Below are 20929 nucleotides of genomic sequence, written 5' to 3' on the forward strand. Positions count from 1 at the left end.
TTTTTGTAGCAGTGTGAATTCTGGGAACTGCTGTCATGGCGCTGCACACAGAAACACCAAACGGCTGTGGCAGAATTAGCTGGAACTACTGAAAACTGTGTAGTCGTCGCCGATTCAGGTGAGCAATTATAGTGCCTGTACAGCTGACGCCATAGATGTAGTAGCTGATTATATATATATATATATGATGCTTTTGTCGCATACTGAGAATCAGTGCAAGGCATGGCTTGTCAAAATTATTGCGCTTTGCATCTCGGCAGTACAACAATAAAAATAATATCTACTTGGTCTCTGAATCATAACTTATCAACAGTGATTGGGGCTGCACCGGAGATGTTTCATGTTTTTCTTTTTTTATTTATTTATTTATTTTGTGCTTTGAGTCTTCTGACATTATCATTAACTAAGGTTTTGAAAAGTGTTTCCCATCGAAAACAGTAAGTCACTACCTTACAGTAACCTAAAAAGCTCGAGGTTCAGAGCTTACTTATCGTACCACTCGAACAAAACAAGATTTATGCACCAAGATACATTGCATTTAAATTGGTTTAAACTTCAGGCTTACGCCATAGTCGTTTGCGCCATTAAAAATGTGATCTTAAGTTGTTTGTTTTCAAAACTTAAAACGACTGGCTGCTAATTTCCTTAACTGTCCTTGGTTTAAAAGAAGGGGGAGGGAGGTCTGTGTGACTTGTGTGCATGTTTGCTTCTAACTAAATGAGAAATGATTTAGCAGCCAGTTCTAAATCGGGTAATCCCATGTATTCATGGAAATATAAGAGGAGACTTTTCTGTCTGTAAAGTTTCAAGCACATTAAAGGAGTCGGTTATGCAAAAGAATAGTAACACCCAACCCCTCCCAGGTAGGGGGTTTTGTTTGACTGATGCATCACAGCAAACTAACTATTTAAAGGTGCATAAGGCTGTCTGATTGTGTTAATGGTCTTACGGGTTAACATGCAGAGTGAGTAAACAAAAATATATTTTACTTAAGGTTTACGATCTCAATTGTAATAATTCTGTATGCAAATAAAATAAAAAACAACAGTTTACTTTTTGTTTTATTTTAACTGATTTATATTTAGAAGTTGCTTCATGTAATGCTGATATTGGGAGCTATGAGAGGTGTTCTCTACTTTTGATTATAGGAACTTAAATCAAACCATGCTTTTAAACCTTCACATTTTTGTGGGTTATAGGTAATTAGATTTGCAATCATGGCATCACAAAATAAAGCGATTGAGCTTCAGCTGCAAATGCGACAGAATGCAGAAGAGCTGCAGGATTTCATGAGGGATCTGGGGAGTTGGGAAAAGGATATCAAGAAAAAAGACAGGGAGCTGCTGAAGGAGAGTGGAGTTGAGCCTGAAATGGTAATTTATTTATTTTAATGGGGATTTTAATCATTTAGACTTTAAGGGCCATATTCACAAAACATTTGCTTTCAAGCGAAAGTAACATTTTCTTTTTTCTAAACAGAAAATAAATGTAACATTAGCAGTTAGATCTTTTTGACTCAACAAAAAATGGTGCAAATGTAGTAAATACTTTGTTAGCCAAGTGTTAAGCGTGTATTTCACCATATTCAAATGTGCTTGTAATTATATATTATATTATCATATTCAGTATTCATTCCATGCATGTTTTTCAGTTTCACACTGCAAACATGTTTTTAATAAAGGAACACACACTATTGCTTCTCATTGTTTTCTTATTTTTTAAATGGATAGATTACTGTACTGCATAATATTGTCGAATGGTTACATTTAAACTGATTTGTATTTTTAAAGTTGTTTTCATGCCAACAACCTTTTCAGCAGAGTTTACCTCCAGTAAGAAATAAGGATTACAAGAGGAAGAAAAAAGACAAAAGCAAAGTGGCTGCCAAAAATGCAAAGAATGAGAAGGAGAAAGCTTCCAGAATTAAATCATATGATTACCAAGCATGGGACAAATTTGATGTAGTAAGTAAGCCCACATTTATGTGGTCAAAAGCTCTTAAAATCTGTATGGTAAATGTTCTGAAAATATTGTACTGATAAGAAACCAAAAACATAATTGTTGTACCTTTTGAAGCATGGGCACAGAGACTGAACAAGTTACTGTACAAACACACATGTAAATATTATAGGGACACTATGGGCAGTAGATGGCACTAATTTAATGTGTCAAAGTGTTTACTGTAAATTGTTCTGGGGGAACCCTGACAGTCATCACATTGAGACTTTTTCTTGTGAAACATCAATGATATGTTCAGCCTTGTATGTGGAAGCCCTGCCAACTGAGCTTTTATCAAAGTCATATCTGCTGTTTCGGGCTAACTGATCACAGCATTAGATGGGAAAGGATAGCCTTGACCTTTTTTTATAATTGTACTTCAGTCTTGCCCACTGACTTGCAACAGGATGTAGCTTAATTACATTACAGAATTGTATGTTTTCTCTGAAGAAAATAAATGACTTTTCCTGAAGTAGATTCCTGAAAATAGATACAGCTACGTTCTTTTAATCAAAATTATTTATTTTTATTTTTTATTTGTAACTTCAGTATGTTGTCCCAACAAAGGACATTGCGTTTCAAATGAGAACATTTTACTGGAACTAATGATAATCTTGAAGAGCCTTGCTGTATAAATGTGATAAACTTGTACAAACAACGACACCTGAATAGATTAACCGTTAATAGCTGAATCTTATACATGTCATCACTTGTTTGCTGCCATAAGATGTTGCAAATATCTTGCTTCCTCCATAAACATGCTAACAGTAACCTTATACACCTAGTATGTCTTTGGCATGTTAATGCTGCATCAAGTAATAAATATTCTTGTTCAAGTTTTTGTGATTTTTTTTTTTTTTTCTTGTCTTCCAAAAAAAACTATAGCGGTGCACAGAGAGCAAACTAACAGGATCTTCAATGCGGGGATATACAATATTCAACTTTTTTTTCCCCTCCTTTCTAGGATAAAGTACTTGAAAATCTAGATAAAGAAGACGGCATACAGGAATCACATGAATCAGACTCTGAAGAAGATGGGATTCATATAGACAAAGATAAAGCACTTTCTGAGAAAGAAAAAGTGGGTTTAATTATTTATGCTGATAAGTTATTAGACAGTGCGGTTGGATTTATCTAAGCGGTGGGAGATATAAATATCGCTGTACCTTTGAATTACTAATTAGGACCTTCTGGCTTAAATAAAAATACATTTTCTTAGCTCATCAGTGAATCCTATTTTGTGCTCATACTATTTGAGGCATCCTATAAAACTGTTAATGTTGCAAATCTAGTTACCACCAACTAAAAGATTATTTAAAAAATTAATGATTATGTAGTTATTTCTTGTTTTTCCTTTGTGCAAATTACAACTGGCCTGCTGTATCTGGCAGATTTCAGTATAAGAAAAGAGGCTTATGCAGAAAATATAATGGGATACTGTAATTATCGGAATAAAACGCGCACACTTCCACAAGTTTTAGAAGCATTGTGGCATGCTCTACACAGGTTGTGTGTTGTATACAAAGTGCATGGTATACTTCAGTGTAGTTTACACTGAAACAAAAGCCACAGATTGCATATAGTGATTATCTGTCTTTATTCATTACAAAAAACGTAGTTAAAATAGTTATGGTTTAAGCTTGAAACCACAAAAGTCAGGAAATTCCTTACCAAAAATAACAATTAAGTGAACTTCAGGGATGCAGCTTGAAGCCACAAAGGTCAGCAGGGCAATCCATGGTTCACTGCGCACCAGCAACCCCTGTGGCTGATAGGGTGCCTGCGGGTCTGCAGTGGAGCCATTCAGATCTGTGTTGTCCTCCGGCACTATAGGTCTGGTGGCTTCGCTGTGCATCCGCAGTGCAAAAAATGACGGATTGGCAGGAACACGTTTCGGAGGACGCGTGTTTCCTGAGTCACCGCGGGGTTGCATCGGTGAACCGGGATAAAAAATAATAATTGGGCATTCCAAATTGGGGAGAAAACTGAGGTAAACAACAACAAAAAAAAACATTGGCAAAGACTAAATTATATAAAATAATAATAAAAAAAAACCCTCCATCCAGACCTAAATCTGGTCTCCAGGATCATAATAGGCCCCCCCTGATCTAAACAAAATAAACTGTTTCCACATTGTTAGTGTCACTGGCACAACACTAGTTGCGCAGGTACATATTTGTTTAAGGTCACAGTTTTGAGGACCACTCGTTTTCCAACAGGCATTTTGATCAAATATAGCTAACACTATTTTGTTTTACGTTCATCTTTACTGTTGAACCTACATCTATGACATAAGCATAACTTAACTAACACAAACTGTATGAGCATTTTTTATTACAATTGTTTAATGTATAGGGCAATGACCTCTTCAAAGAAGGAAAATATGACGATGCAATAGAATGTTACACAAGAGGTATGACTGCAGATCCTTACAATCCAGTCCTCCCCACAAACAGAGCCGCTGCTTTCTTCCGTCTAAAGAAGTAAGTAACTGGGACAATAGTCCTTAATTTTGAATACTTTGAATTGCAAGTATTTGGGTGATATTTATTTAGTATATTTGTAATAGTTAAAGCTATCATCATTTCTTTTTAATGGCAAGTTGAATATTTACCCCACTTTTTAAATGTCATGCTGGTGTAATTTTGTAAATAAAATATTGTTCTGCTGGTAATTTATTTTTGAAGGTATGCTGTAGCTGAGTCAGACTGTAATTTAGCCATTGCGCTCGACACAAACTATACCAAGGCTTATGCAAGAAGAGGAGCGGCTCGATTTGCTCAGAAAAAAACCGAGGGTGCTAAAGAAGGTATGTCGTCTACATTGGTAGAAATATACATTGAGTCACCTGTCAAACTTATCCTTACAACATGTACGTATTACAGTAATGTGGTGCTATTGTGTTTGTATTTGTAGAAGTCAGAAAAGATAATGTAATATTTGCCTTCATTCAAACATCAGTTGACTTTTGTTTTTTAAGATTATGGGATGGTTCTGAAGCTGGATCCTGAAAACTTTGAAGCACAGAATGAACTGAAGAAAATACACGAGGTGCGTAAGTGGTCTTTACATATGGCTTAGATATTTGTTACAGATGATACAGACGTTTGTTATAACATGATATTTCACATTGTGTAAACTCTGTGATCTAGTTTTTCACAGTACTAATTGCTGGTTGACTCTGATTAACTACTTTTCAACTCTAATGTTATTTATATCCTTAGCTTGGTAAATGTATGTTGCTGACATGCCTTGATTACTAGTTTATTTTTGTCATGCTTGCAAAACATGTCACACTGACTGAAGAAGATGGCCATTAACAATAACACAGTCCCAACAAAGTGCTTACATTCTCTTTATGGGTTAACTTCTCAGTGGGTGGTTAGTCTCCATTGCTATCCATTACTTGGCTTTAAGCCAGTGCATACAAAGTTATCAGGTAGATGATAGGGTCTGGAAAGAGGCCCTCAATATTCTTTTAAAATAGACATGACAAGTGACCTACAGTTTATTGCCGTATCACAATGTCCATTTGCGAACGGATAATATAATTAAACCAGGTTAGGATTTGGTCTAGTGTGGCAATTATTTTAGCAAGATACAGTGTGTTTTTTAATGTTATAAAATATTAACGTTCTTTTAGTTTGACTTTGTTTTTTTTACATTTTTACATATTTTTTTTTTTGTAGGTTCTGGCTTCACATGAGCATGTGTCAGAAAAAACAGATATCAAAGAAAAGGAAGCAGTGGTTGATGAGAACGAGAAGAAAAGAATAGAAAAACAGCAGGCTAAACAGCAGGCAATTACTCAGAAAGATCTTGTAAGTAGGGCTACAAATATTTGCACAATTAGATGGGACCGTCTCCAGGAGCCATCTTTTGGTACTGTGTACATTGTCATGTTATTCAGATAGAACATACATACAGTATATCTTGCTAATATAGTGTCTACTATAATATTGCTGAATGGTTAAGGAAAGCATTTATTCCTCAATAACAAATTATGAAATGCGCTATATAAAATAAAGATTGATTGATTGATAAATGGGATCTAGATTTTAAAACTAAATACTTAACAATAAATGCACATTTAGACAAATGTTCTTTAACTCTAACAAAACTGCATAGGTCCTTTCATCAAAGGAATGTGGATTGTAATTGTGTTTTTGTTTTTCTTCAGGGCAATGGTTATTTCAAAGAAGGAAAATATGAAGCAGCGATAGAGTGCTATGCCAAAGGAATGGCAGCAGATGGCACTAATGCACTTTTACCAGCAAACAGGGCCATGGCCTTTTTAAAGCTTCAAAAGTAAGATATTTTTTCACATGGGAATAAACAAAAATCATTATTATTATTTTTTCTTAGCAGACACCCTTATGCTAGTTTATTTGTTGCTTCATTCATTCATTCATTCATTCATTCATTCATTCATTCTTTCTTTCTTTTCATGTATTGACTTATTTAGGCTAATAGAATAAGTCTATATTATAACTCATTGAATTTATGACCGACAATCTTGCTAAGTAATGTTTTATCATACAACCGTGTAAAACAATACATACCCATTTTAATATTCTTTTTAATTAAATATGCTGGGCCAACAAAATGCATTGAGATCTTTCGGGGAAAAGACACGTTTCCCTCCATAGTGTTGCTATGATACTTTTCTTCAAACAGGTATGCTGAGGCAGAAGATGACTGTAGCAGTGCTATAGCACTGGATGGCACATACTCAAAGGCTTTTGCCAGGCGGGGGACTGCAAGAGCAGCACTTGGGAAACTAAAAGAGGCCAAAGAAGGTAAGATTGAAAAGGGAGATGGAATGTTTAACTCTGAAAGTGATTGCAGTTCACAAGCACATCTATTCACTATGTAGATGTCAAATTCGCAGTTTTAAAACAAACGCTTGTCACAACAAAGATGTATTTTATTTTAAAGCATGCTATCTGGTAATACACTAGGTTAAAGAAATCTCTGTTTTCAGATTGTCACAGACTCCCTTTGTCATTTCCTCGTCCTTTCAGGACCATCTTTGCTTTCAGTAAACAACTAGCTACTTCCCCTAATGATTGCTGTGGTGAAATGCAAGGCAAAGAGACTGAGAACTTTCTGTAACCTAGTGTCATGTTTGCTGTAACACATATTTCTTTCCAAAATGCACATTTGAGTTCTATACAGTGAATGTGCATGACTGGTAAGATTTTTTTGTTTGTTTGCTACAACCACTTGTAAGTCATTTTATATATATATTCCAGTCAGGCAATTAGATTTTGATGATATTTTAGACAGTTCAACAAAATATATATATTTATTGTGTTAGATATGTCATGCATCTTTATTTATGTGTTTTGCAGACTTTGAAACAGTTTTGAACCAGGAACCAGGAAACAAACTAGCTTTGAATGAGCTTGAAAAAATCAATAATGTATGTATGCATTTTTATACACAGTATGTGATAGATATTAAACAAAATATGGAGTACGTTGATATCGACGTGTAAATGGATATAACCAAGTTAAAGACATAAGAATGGGCCTATCAGAGGTATAGTTCATCTCTAAAATACAACTAAGGCTCAAATGCATTATACAGCCATGAAGGCAAATTGTCAATTCATAGACATTGTGTTTCCAGAGTGTTATCAATTTTCTGTCATTACTCATTAAAGTTTTGAAGCACATCTCTAATTACTGTGTTCTGCTGGGGTCCCCAGTGGCTCATCCAGTAAAGCAGAGTGAGTCTGGTGATCAAGAGCTTGCTGATTCAAATCTTTGTCTTTTTTGTCAATCTTGATTTGGGGCTGACAGGAAACACTAAAGTAGAATTTTGCACTCCTGCTATTTGGGAGGGGAATATCATCTGTGGTTAGTTTTCCTCATTGTACTTCAGTAGCCTGCTGGCCAGGCTCCCCACCTGACCAGACAGACATGTCCCAGGATGGGCCCTTGCCTCTATTGTTCAGTAAACCATCTGCTGTTCAGGTTTGACGGGTGATTGGCAAGACAGGAGGAATGTATGTTGCTTACCCAATGTTGAGTCTTCCTGATTAGTAAGTCGGTGAGGTGACATTCGAATTAGGCATTTCAAGTTGGGTCGAAAATTTACATTGTAGTATTTTATTATGTTTAAAATGTGTTTATTTTGGTTTATTTTTTTCCCCTTTCTAATTAAAGGAAATGGTTGCAAAAGGCCTCTTGTCAAAGGAACAGCTTGCAGACCAACAAGCAAAGAATACTGAGCAAAGAAGAATTGTACAACCAATAAATAAACCACCTCACCTGCGATCAACAGTAAGTAAATAATGACATGCTGTTACAGAAAATTACATTTCAAATGTCTTTCCACCGGAATAGTCTACAAATTCAATCACAAGACCATGGATTTTTATACGTTAAACCCATATAGGCCAGTTAGTCACTACCTCAAATTAAACATTAAGTGAGGTATAGTAACACAAGCATAAAACATAAAGTTTGATCTGGCTGTCCTCACATGCACTGTAAACTACTAATAGGTGCTCAATAAACAGCCATGGCGTACTCTGTATTTCTTCTGTTTATTAAATGATGATCACGGATGAGCCCTTTCCAGTTAACATGTAGTCTAATCGATATATTGGCTATGTAATAATGAAAAAATAAGTGAATGGGGAAAAAAGTGTCCAGTAGTTGGGAATTGTGCAACTTTTGATTTATGGGTCATTCTCGTGCTTCTGAACAGTGCTTTCGCACAGTGTTTTGTCTGCAGGTGTCTTAGGATGATGATAAACCACTGAAAATAAAGAATGCTGCAGAGTGGCCCTGCTTTTGCTAGAATCCATTTTGTTCTGCCCCTGAAGTGTGCTATTATGGCCCATTCTGTCTCCCTTATCAATATGTAATAAAAGCAGAACAAGGAACCAATTGAGCTACAGACACACACAAGTCAGGACAAGAAGTCAAATAAAATGGTACAAATAATTTAGATGAACGTCTAAGGGAATATATTAGAGCACAGAGCTGAGAGGTGGAAAATATCATTACTGTGAACACTATAAAAAATAGTAGTGCAGTCGGCAACCTAATTTCTTATACTCGATTATCGTATACACATTATTACATTATTTTTTACATACAATTACCCATTTATACAATTGGGTTTTTACTGGAACAACCTAGGTAAAGTACCTGCTCAAGGGTACAGCAGCAGTGTCCCCACCTGGGACTGAACCCACGACCCTCCGGTCAAGAGTCCAGAGCCCGAACCACTATTCCACACTGCCGCCCATGAACATGAGGGGATAATAGTTTTCCACAAAACACAAAATATTCAGTCTATATGTTTTATTACACCTTGAAAGACAGCTTTATCTGCATTCGGTTTCTGGGTGCAGAATTCTCTCGGAAGGCGGTTCAGGTCTTAGGCGTGTAATTCTCCAAGACTCACAAAGTCTGTGTTTCTGCCGATATTGCTGAAACATGGCAGTAGATGTTTTCATTTTTTGTGTTTTAGATTTTGTTGAAGCTCATCTTCAGAAAGCAGAGTATCCAGAATGCCATTAAAAAAATAATAATAATAAATAAAAAAATCTCAAGTTCTTCATTGAAACATCATGAAACCTGTTAATTGTACAACAAGTTTCCGAGGCTGTTACTTCATTTGATCAGTTTACTTTGTATCTGACTGAGTCTATGCAACCTGAATGTCATATTTATTAGGAATGTGATATTTATTCTGTTTTTCCCTTGATGTTAAATGCATTGAACATGACATTGACATTGACATTTAAATCTAGTGTTGACTTTTCTTAGGAGTAAGAGCCCTGCCAGTTTTTAAATGTGACAGCTTTTTCCACTCACTTTTTTTGGAAGGGTGGACGGAGTCCATCCACTATTTTTGGTGAAACACCATTTTTTACACTACATCTACATTCTCCCCAATACTTTGTTTAATGTTCCCGGCTCAACTTTTGCTTTTGTTGCGTCTGCATGTGCACCCTAGCGAAACAGCAGCTCGATTTGTACTGAAATTGACAAACTGCACTTATTTATTTATTTATTTTTAAAGAATGTTATCACATAATAATATGTGTTGATTTGGTTCCACATTTCTAAAATAAACTAAGTGAAAATTAGTAAAACAGCTGAACTTGTTTTTTCCCTTCCAAAATTAACAAACACTATCCAAACCGATTCGATGAAAAATAGCATTTGTTCCAATGCCTCCCTGCGTTCCGAGCAAGATCTCTCGATATGCTGAAAATAATTGTGAACGCGCAGAATACAAAGCGAAATTTACATATCAATGTTTACAAAGACACTGCACATCTGTTTTACTATAGGCTATATAAAGCCTTCCGTTCTTTATTTTATTGCATGTAAACTGCCGTGTTGTTTTTTATTTGTGACTTGCTATTTTTATGCATACAACTTAATATGATGGCTTTGTGCTTTATCGTGTGTTGTATAGGTAAAATTCGCAATTTATTTTGGTAGGCTCTAGTTTTTTTTAAATTTTTTTTATATTAAGTTATTTTTCAATTTTTGTTTTTTGTGTACTTCTAGGGTATTTTTTTGATTTTTTTATTATGATTTGCTAAAAGCGTTTATATTCGGAAATTAAAAAGAAACAGCACTCAAATACGGTAGGCTACAGTAACTTTCAGTTTCTATAAAATAAAAGCATTTAGAATCTCACTTGAGCAACGCATAAACCTTCAATATATTACATGTAGGTTTAATGTTAGACTAATACATATAATGTAACGTAATAGTAGATGTCTTGTGCACCTTTAAGATTCAGGTAATGCAGAAGTGCAGTCCAGTCCCATTAGATAGACGGAGCTCTTCAGTGCAGCAGCAGATGGTGATTGAGGAGCTGAATCAGTGTTGAGTCTCGCTGTTGAGAAGTAAGATGTGAGAAAGCTGGCTGCCCTTCACGTCAGCCCAACATCAGTGATGTGGATTTATTTAATGTGTGGTCTTTTATTCTGTTTAGAAAGGCATTAGGTATTGTAATGAGTGCTGTTGAGACGGGTGATTTTGTTTATTTTTAATTTTTGTACACATTTTGCTCTTTTTACGTTTAAGCCAGTGTTATTTAAATTGAATGATTAAAATATCGAATTTTAAGGCAGAAACCCCCTCGATTTTTTTTATCAGTTAAAAACCAATTAGTTTACATGAAGACATTCCTATAGTATTAACAAGTTTCCAACTGTCCTGCTCTGATCCTCTTTAAACATGTTAATCAGGTTTTATTTAGCTTAAGTATTTTGTTATTAGATATTAGAATATTGAACATTTTGGAGAAGATTTTACCTGGCTTGGCATGCAGCAATAATGTTTCTTCAATTGGATGTGTGCTATTAGTGTGTAGGCCAGGGGTAGGCAATTCCGGTCTTGGTTTTTGTTCAAACTGTACCCTAAATTACTTAATTGCACCAATTAAGTGCTTATTAGAAGCTTAATTGGGCAGTTGGAACATACACCAGGAGGGACGCTGGCCCTTCAGGACCAGAATTGCTCACCCCTGGTTAGGCTATAGTGTGGTCATTTTGAGGACTTGAACTGCATGCCTTTGCTATTGTAGTGTGCTTGACTGTGCATGTCAAAGGATAACACTGTGCCATCCTGAGATGTCCTGCAGTGTGTTGATGCCATACTTTTTTATTTTGTAGATGAAATATCTTTGTTCTCCAGTTTTAAACTATTGTCTAATTCTAAAATAAAACGTAAACATTATACCAGACATTTAGTGTATGCAAAATACAATTTATTTTAAATGTTGAAACAATTTTTTGGGGGACCAGGAGATGTGAATAGTCAGATTATTTTCCCAAATGGTTTCATGTGGTGGGTACATCCCGCATTAACATTTTTTAAAACGCAGTATTGCACCAATAGCCTTGCAGCCAAATAATATTTCTCAAGAACAGGCAAGGATAGCCCCCCTAGTTTAGAGGGTGAGAGTCTCTAATTATTATACTGGTTATTGGTAGCTTTAAACTTAGTTCCAATCCATAATATCATTATTTAAATGCAAATAAAGATACTCCCATCCAACTAACAGTATGATTTTTCATGGACCTGGCTCCCCAAATAATATCTATAGATCAGTGTCTTCATCTTTTTAGGTGTAGAATTGACTTCACTGGCACTGTAAATGTGAAGAGCTCCCCTGGGGCTTTGCCCCTGGACCCCACTGTATATAGTAACAATATATAGTAACAATCTGGCTATATAGAGACATTTGGTCCTTATATGCATGGTGGGGTATATATATTTTACTGACAAATTTGTATAAATTGTACCAGTAATCTTTGTACCACATCTAGTGTAATTCTAAATTGCAATTTGAATTATTGTGTTGTGAATACACAACAGCCACCATTGTCTCATCATATAAGCTGCTTGAAGCCACAAACTTAGTCACTGAATTAGCTAAAATAAAATTTATAAAATAAAACACTGTCATGTTTCCAGTCATCCAGGGCAAATGAAGTACTCTTAAATTAGTAAGGATTTATTGGAGCTAATTTATAGTCAACAAGGACACAAGATGAACAAACCAGGGCTCAAGTACCCTTTGAACTACTTTTATTAAGTGCACTGGAACATTTGAAGCATAAATAGATATTTTGTGCACAGGGCAAATAGGTTTATTTTATAGAAATATGCTAGGGAACAGTTTTCTAGGGTTAAAGAGAAAGGCATTTTAATAAGCCCACAAGGTAATGCAGCAGCTTAAACGCTGTTTCATTATCGATGATGCAAAGTAGATTTTCCAACACTGCTATTAATGCTCCTGCTTCAGTGTTGATTATCCCTTTTGAGAGATGAATGCATTATACTGTGCACTGGCTTTTGCCATGAGATTTTATTCCACATGTTGTAGATGTAGGTCTTGGTGACTGACCCCTGTAAGGTGTTATTTTTGTACTTGGCAGGGGAATATGTTTGTTACTGAAGCCTAGCATACACAAGGAAACATGTTCCATGAAACCTGCTTCCAGTAGACCTGACTTCTTTGAGACACGTTTGAGAAACATTTTCCGCAATCAGGTTTATTTTTTGAATAATTAATCAAAACGCTGGCAGATCTAAATACCACTGTTGTTAAAATCATAAAAATGGATTTGATGTCCTAAGGACATATTATCTGAGTGCCACTACTCAGTAGCATTCAACAATGCTTTCTGTGAATGAATCTGTTTTTATTTATTTATTCACAATTTAACTGGTCTGTAGTGCTATTTGTAGTAGCTGCAGTGGCGAACAATTTAATTCACATTCAGATGCATATACTGACAGTATACAATTTAGATTCATTGTCACACACAAACAAGGGAACACATATTCCTATTTTATTATTAAATCAACCCCTCATTATTTTGCTTCTGCTGAAGGTCGTTTTGAAAATGTTATGGCATAACATAAGTATTACCGGTATTAAATTGGCTAATTACTTTTGATGGAGGTTGGTATATTTAGCACAGTATCAGTGGTTAAATACCTTTTTTGTCAATATCTTCTCTGGTCTCTCTCGATATGATCTCTGATGTGAAGTACCTGTTTCCATAGCTACCAACAGTGTGTTTTTGTTGTTTGTTTTGTTTTTTGGTTTTTTCGTCCTAGAAACATTTATTTGTAGCTGTGTCAAAACACCAGTGAAATACATCATCACAAAATGAAATGACACATTTTTAAAATGCAGTATTTCATTTAAAGAAATGAAGAACATTTGCTTATACCATTTTGATGAAAGCAATAATAATAATTACCACTGTTGAAAGGTGTTCTTTGCAAAACAAAGTATTGATGTGTCTCTGAAAGAACTAAATGTGGATTATGAGCCTCTAAAGTCATGGCTTGGTGCAATAAAAAAACAGAAAATGCATTTTGTAGTGGTTTAAGCCAAAGTGATCAAATATTTCTTAAAATGTGTGTGTGTTACCTTAACATTAAAGGACATAAAGGTACATTTGATCATTATTATATCATTATTCAAGCAAAACTGGTAAAAACCTGGCAATTGTAGCTATACAATAACATTGGGGCACATTTAGAAAAAAGGGATGTATGCTCAAGTATTGAACATTTCTCTCTCTCTCTCTCTCTCTCTCTCTCTCTGTCTCACTTTCTCTCTCTCTCTCTCCCTCCCTCCCTCCCTCCCTCCCTAGAAGCCACTGAGACGAGTGGTTATTGAAGAAGTTGGAGGTGAACTGCCTGGCACTGACCTTCAATTAATATCAAACACCTCAGCAGAATGTAAAGTGCCATTCTCCATGATCACAGAACTTACTGGAAGCAAAGAAGCAGTGGTACCAATGGAATGTGCCCCCAGTGCCAAAATGCTTAAAATAGAGGAGATCTCTGATATTCCAGCAGATTCCGGTGAAAGGTAAGGAAGGTGTGCTTGGAGATAAAACACAAATTAATTCAATTTTACAGTCATTCTATAGAAGGCTGCTACCAGTATGTAGCTTTTTTTACGTAATATAACGCTTACTTTTAACCTATACGTAGAACAACTGAGCATAGCCTCAAACTTCTGAAGTAACATGAAACAAGTTTATATAAACAGACGCTCAGAATGAAGTACTTAATCTTGATGGATTGTACATACTGAAGTCTAATACTTTCACATACAAAAAAAAAAACTTTCATAAGAGTAAAATTTTGTATTAGATACATCGAATTTTTTTTAATCAAGGTCTACTTCATCCAGCCTTGTCCACACATGGTTGTGACATCTTAAGATCATGACATGCCTTTTTGTATAACAGAGAGCATCTTGAAGACAACGCAGAGAAGCAGTCAACTGAAAGATTTGTTACTGTGGAAAATACTGCAGATCAGAAGAAACCACCTTCCATATCCGAGTCTTTGTCCATGCCTTCACCTCCTGCAAACTCCTTTCAGCTAGAAGCAGATTTGAGGAAGCTAAAAGCCTACCCAGAAATGAAATACAAGTATCTCAAGGTATACTGCACTATTAGAAGCATTATAGAAGCACGGCATGCTAAATGTGGTAATGACCATGACATTGACCCAAATTGTATTATTATTTTTTTTAAATATTACTTGCATGGCTTTTTATTCAGTATATAAACCTAATTATAACTAGTTTACAGGTAATCAGAAACTATAGGTTTGATAGAAGAATGCCAAATGGCTTTCTGGTTCATAGCACGAGCCACTTGATATAAACCAAAGTAAATGAAGTTAATACTTCTAGTATAGATATGTAGATAATTCCAGGGTATCATGATAATTTATATACCCCTGGGATCTGTGGTTTGCATGCCGTAGAGCAGTGGTGCACAACTCGGTCCCTGCAGGTTTTTATTCCAACAGCACCCTAAAATACTCTAGTGGACCTTATTAGAAGCTTAATTGGTCAAATTAACTAATTTAGGATATGGTTAGAACAAAAAACCAGGAGGGACCGGCTCCTCCATGACCTGAGTTGTGCACCACTGCCATAGACTATTTGCGGTGACATCACTTATTAGGTAAATATTCTATTACCATTGAATCAGCTGCCCTATACTTCTCCCATTGTAATAAAACCTGGTAGAAGCATTCTTTAGCACAACTTTTAATAGCATCAGAATCTGGTTATATGGCATAAATAGTCTTTATTTGCAAAATGCATAGAGCTGTGAAGGTAAGAGGCATGTAGCTGACTTACTATACTATAAATGCATGTTTCACATATGGAAATGTGTTGATGTTTGATATGCGTGCTGTATTAGGCTCATGCTAAACGTTATCAAGTCTGTGTTCCAATTTCCAGCTGTAAATATCGTGTTTAAAATGTTTTCCAACTGTGGTGTTGGATGTCCAGCATGTTACAAACATACGTATTTAAATTGTCTAGATAAGGGATCTTTTGTAATTTGGACTTTGTCTTCTGCCATGTTAAGTAACTAATTGGCATCACTTTTTCTTTATTTGCCAGCAAATTGAGCCATCCGCCTACCCCAAAATATGTCAGAAGTCATTGGAACCTGACATTTTGAACCAGATTTTAAATATTCTACACACTTCGTATACCATGTAAGTAACTCTCTAGTAGGCTTGTCATTTCTCTGCACAGTACATGGCAGGGTAACCTAAAAATAATCAATGAAGGAGGGGAGAAAGAACACAGAGGGGTGAAATCTTATATCAGGTACAAAATGTCAAGTCAGATTTATATGTCTCATATGTATTGATAAAAAAAAAACTTGTAACACCCAGTGTTGCCTTTACCTTTTGTTCTCCAGTACTAAACCTTTGCTGATTTTGGCCAACCTCATTCATTCAAGTAGCACTACCTTTGTATAATTATTATAATTGTGCAATTGAGTCAGTCAAGCTACCAGATCAAGCAGCAAGGAATACCTTTTAAGTATAAAAAGAAACACACGCACACACAAAAAAAAAACTACATTCTAGGAACAGAATATGTTTCTGCCATTGACGTGAGTACTTAGGAATAATTGGCTTATTCCCACATATACAAGGTTAAGACCAGCATGCACTCAATTTCTCTTAATGGGGCTATTAAGAGATTGTCAGACTTTACGACTTGAGGGTTGAGACAACACCAAACCCTCTGAAATAAAAATGTGACTGACAACTCATTTATCCATTTAAAGACCTCAAGAAAGACTTTGTCATAATGTTCTCAAAGACTTGACCTTTTAATATCACTGCCTTTGTGTGCAACAGCAGTAAATCAAAAATGATTTTTCAAATGAATTTTTATTTTTATTTGTATTTTTTACACATTATAGGTATGACAAGCATTCGGTTATTTTAGAGATTCTTAAGAACCTTGCAGAAGTGAAAAGGTTTGACATGGCAGTCATGTTTATGTCTGTGGCAGAAAAGACTGGTAAGTACTTATCAAAGTAGTCTGAAGCCTGTTCTGAAGCAAGTGAAAGGTCATTTTTAGGCGCTATTTTAAAGTAAATACAAAATCAAAGGCACATTTTCTGAAAGTAATACAAACAACTATAACAGCATCACTATACGTTAACTTTATTGTATTGTTAAGAGTTGTGTCTTGCAAGTTTTATAACATTACATTGATTTAATTCCTCTGGAAACAGGCTGATGATTTGTCTAAAATCCATTTTCTCTTTCAGTTGTGCGAGAATTATTCAACTGTATTCATCAAGCTGGTTTAGAAGATGACCTTGTCAAATCTCTGAAGAAGAAATATGGCATTTGATTTTATTTGTACAGCAATTCCAGTTGGTTGAAAACACATTTGCAGGCCAGTCATTGTTTAGATTGTACAGAATAAACACTGACTACGTATTATTTTTAAAACCTAAATACACAGAAAGGGTTGATTTGTTATAAATCTGGAGTGAATACAAACAATAATAAGTTTGTTTCATAAAATCATGTATATTTATAAATGGTGTAGTTTAGTAATGCTTTTACTTTTCTGACCTAATATGGCTGCCATATTGAGGTACATTGTGAAGTTCCAGCTGCATGGAGATAGTACACTGTAGTTATTGTCTTAATGTTTGGTGCACAGCTACATTCTTTAATTTTCTTAATGAAGTATTATTACCATTCACTAAAGAAAGCCAGTCCCACTAAAAAAAATAAAAAAAATAAAACTGGTGCAAATCTTGGCTTTCTAGGTTCTGCGAGCTTGACATGGTTTTATCTTGCATCTTACATTTTTTATAAAAAGAGAGCAAGTGTGATTAGTTATTAATAAAATATATTGATAAACATCACAAGTTAAATGTATAAATTAGGCACATATTGGGTTCGATGTAAGTATAGGCACAGTGCAAATAATTGCAGATGCAAAATTAAAATTGCATTGCAGCCAGGCAATCCTTTGGAAATGATATGTATTTGCTTGCCCTTTTTAGCATGATCCAGAAATTTGCCTAGCACGCTAGAAAAGGTGGATTGGTCTGAAAGGAACCAGAGGCTAAGTAGTGCAGAGAACACAGCACTTTCACATGTGCTGGGATAGGGGTCCCCAGATTGATGTTGGGGTCTAGCTTATCCCTCAATTCAGCTATGAGGTCTAGGATGACCTGCGGAATGGGATAACGCTTTAGCACCGTATCCTCAGGCATCCCAAACAAAGTGACCCTGGGAATGAATATGCAGGGTCTTCTGCATCTTGCCTTTCTCCTCTGCACGTGTTCCTGTCTCTCCTCAACAAGAGCTAAGTGTCACTGCATCAGGAAGTGTACCACAGCAACCATCCTGAAGCCAATGACAGGTCTCTGCAGGTGTGTGCTTTTATACAGCTCTTAGTTACTCGCTTCTCAATGGTTTGCACCTTGTAAGAAGATGTGTAAAGTTTCTGAAGGGTCAGCAATTGCCTAAGCACAAGGCAAAATCCTTACATTACATTATTAGTTTGCACCCGCTTAGTATCCAGATACTGTCACAACTGTCTAGTGATCTCTTTACTGTACAGGTATATCTGAAGAATAACTAATCCCCGTACCACCATAAAACAACAGCTAACCTAATGGGATGAGGAAACATGCTGTTAGATCTGTTTCATCACATATCCCCCAATAATGGCAAAAAGGTAGTAGATAGGGCTACGTGTGTACATAGGAATCAGGTAACCTGGCTGTATTGATTTCTATATTTATAAAATGTGATTGCCCCACTAGGTCATTCATTGGGAACTGAATTTCACACATAAAAAATATACACATTAAATGGACAATTCTACGTCACTGGAGCCCACAATGTTAAATACCAGTCACAGGGAAAGAGATTGAGATCAGATGTAAGGTGAAGCACAGACCAGATCTGTCCAGAGCAAACCCAGAACAGGCCATCCTAGAGTGACTACCCCAGACCCCTGTGTTTCTACCCATAATGAAGTTGTGTTGTATCTGGCTCAAAGTGCTTTCCTGACCCATGTTTTACCTGAGTTTAAACCCCACTGTGATGCAGAAGGAGAAGATTGCAGTTCTGCCAAAGTATGTTTCATGAAAAGGATTAACACCATATAGCTGAAAATTATTTTTTCTTGAGAAGGCCATCATGTGGTGGTACATTCAGCATTGTGATGATTATTATTATTTGCTTATTTAGCAGACACCTTTATCCAAGGCGACTTACAGAGACTAGGGTGTGTGAACTATGCATCAGCTGCACAGTCACTTACAATTACGTCTCACCCAAAAGACACAAGGAGGTTAAGTGACTTGCTCAGGGTCACACAGTGAGTCAGTGGCTGAGGTGGGATTTGAACCGGGGACCTCCTGGTTACAAGCCCTTTTCTTTAACCACTGGACCACACAGCCTCCATAAAGTGCAAAATGTCTGAAAAAGGTGTGTCAGATTAAGTTTCTGGTGTATTAATTTCCCCAGTTCAAATCCCACCTCAACCACTGACTCATTGTGTGACCCTGAGCAAGTCATTTAACCTCCTTGTGCGCTGTCTTTCGGGTGAGACATAATTGTAAGTGACTCTGCAGCTGATGCATTAGTCTCTGTAAATCGCCTTGGATAAAGGCGTCTGCAAAAAAAAAAACCAAAAGTTGTCTCTTCCCCAGGATTCAATTTGTATAGCAGTTCAACATTTATCCTGTACAGTATATATTCTATCACTGAATGATGTACCAATATAACCTTTATATAAGTAATTTACCGCAGGACAGCTGCCATCCCAGATAACAGTAAGCATCTGTCTTTTATAATCTCATCTGTTTTATTCTACCCCAAATTGACAGGTAACATTTTACTTCTAGATATATAAATAGAAGACAAAGGATCACACTTAAGCCCAGTCATTGTCATTTATAGCATTTTATGGAATATTGAGTTGGCTGTTGTTTTACTACAAAGGCCCAAAGCATTGTGGATTTCAGAGCAAGTAGCTTAAAATTACATTTTAATATTTAATTTACTGTTGTTTTTGTGATGTTTCCAACATGAGTGTTTATTAATGCAATTACTCATAACTTGTGCCAATTTTTTCATACTCTGAAGGTGCTTTAACCTGAATTCAGGAGCAACTTGAGTTCTAGCTGCCAGATTCTCTTTCACCATAGACATAAAGCTAGATCAGCAAAGTGTCTGTTTGGGTTTTAAGAGCCAACACCATCAACAAAATCAAGTTTCCTTTTGTATTGCTGTCAGTACACAGTACCTGCACACAATACCTGTTCACTAGATGGTGCTGTCTCTTACAAATATGCAGCTGGTATAGTCACCCTTACTGTACATACGTTTGTGATGAAAGACAGTATGGCAACTAGAGCTGGAGCTGCTACTGAATTCTGGTAAAAGTGTTTATACTTGTCAGTTCTTGAGGTGCATGTATCAGGCAGTGCAAAACAACCAATTACTGTAAGCTGAATTTATATTCCTGTTCTACCTTCGCATTTAAAAACACACTTTTCAATAAGAAAATACATTATTCAGTCAACGAGTTCCTTCCAGCCAGCTCAATATAAAGAGACTTCATTAAGACCACTCGCAGTCAGGTTTTCCCTTAAAAACACTATCTGATCATTTCTCTGCTGGTGAAAAACATGCATCAAAACTAATTCAACAATGTAGCCATTATAAAAAAGGGCTGTCATTAAGCATTTTCTTTGTTTGCATCTAAATTAAAAATTAATTGTACTAAATTCTGACTCATTTCCATAAAATGACCATTAAGTGAATTTATTCTACAGCATTTAGACAATGTTTATAAAAGCTGTGTCTGTATCATTAAGCCCACTTGAGTGCAAGCTCCGAGGGCAAACCACATTAATCCCTGTTATGCAATTGTAATATAATTGGATAAGGGATGTGGATTTTGTGCAATAACAATAGATAGTCTGAGAATGTTCTAGGATAATTTATCTGGTCTGCAGATCTGACCTATTTCACTGCAGATTTTCATAGGGGGCATTTTTCATTCCCATTAAACACATAAAACAACTACAAGCAAACTGTACCTT

The 20929-nt window shown here is 35.9% G+C and overlaps 1 protein-coding gene across 2 annotated transcripts; it reads left to right on the plus strand.

Moving 5' to 3' along the window:
- Positions 1-9: 9 nt before the first annotated feature.
- Positions 10-20611, plus strand: LOC117420042 (RNA polymerase II-associated protein 3-like). 2 transcript variants are annotated; one of them, XM_034033542.3, is made up of 17 exons: positions 10-118; positions 1200-1373; positions 1818-1964; positions 2963-3079; positions 4354-4481; positions 4686-4807; positions 4979-5049; positions 5688-5819; positions 6179-6306; positions 6676-6797; positions 7353-7423; positions 8172-8288; positions 14159-14379; positions 14765-14960; positions 15943-16040; positions 16763-16863; positions 17117-20611. In XM_034033542.3, the coding sequence occupies exons 2-17, from the start codon at positions 1218-1220 to the stop codon at positions 17200-17202; spliced, it is 2013 nt and encodes a 670-aa protein (XP_033889433.2). In that variant the 5' UTR covers positions 10-118; positions 1200-1217; the 3' UTR covers positions 17203-20611. The 2 variants fall into 2 exon arrangements, with proteins under 2 accessions (XP_033889433.2, XP_033889434.2); XM_034033543.3 differs by having other exon boundaries at positions 1821-1964.
- The last annotated feature ends 318 nt before the right edge of the window (positions 20612-20929 follow it).

Source organism: Acipenser ruthenus, chromosome 14 (genome assembly GCF_902713425.1).
Source record: "Acipenser ruthenus chromosome 14, fAciRut3.2 maternal haplotype, whole genome shotgun sequence".
Classification (NCBI taxonomy): domain Eukaryota; kingdom Metazoa; phylum Chordata; class Actinopteri; order Acipenseriformes; family Acipenseridae; genus Acipenser; species Acipenser ruthenus.

What these genes read in the sequence shown, in the direction of transcription:
- LOC117420042 (XM_034033542.3), top strand. Translation starts at nt 1,218, where the DNA reads ATGGCATCACAAAATAAAGCGATTGAGCTTCAGCTGCAAATGCGACAG. An exon ending in GTGGAGTTGAGCCTGAAATG is followed by an intron (nt 1,374 to 1,817) that starts GTAATTTATTTA and finishes CAACCTTTTCAG; the next exon opens with CAGAGTTTACCTCCAGTAAG. An exon ending in TGAAATACAAGTATCTCAAG is followed by an intron (nt 14,961 to 15,942) that starts GTATACTGCACT and finishes TTTATTTGCCAG; the next exon opens with CAAATTGAGCCATCCGCCTA.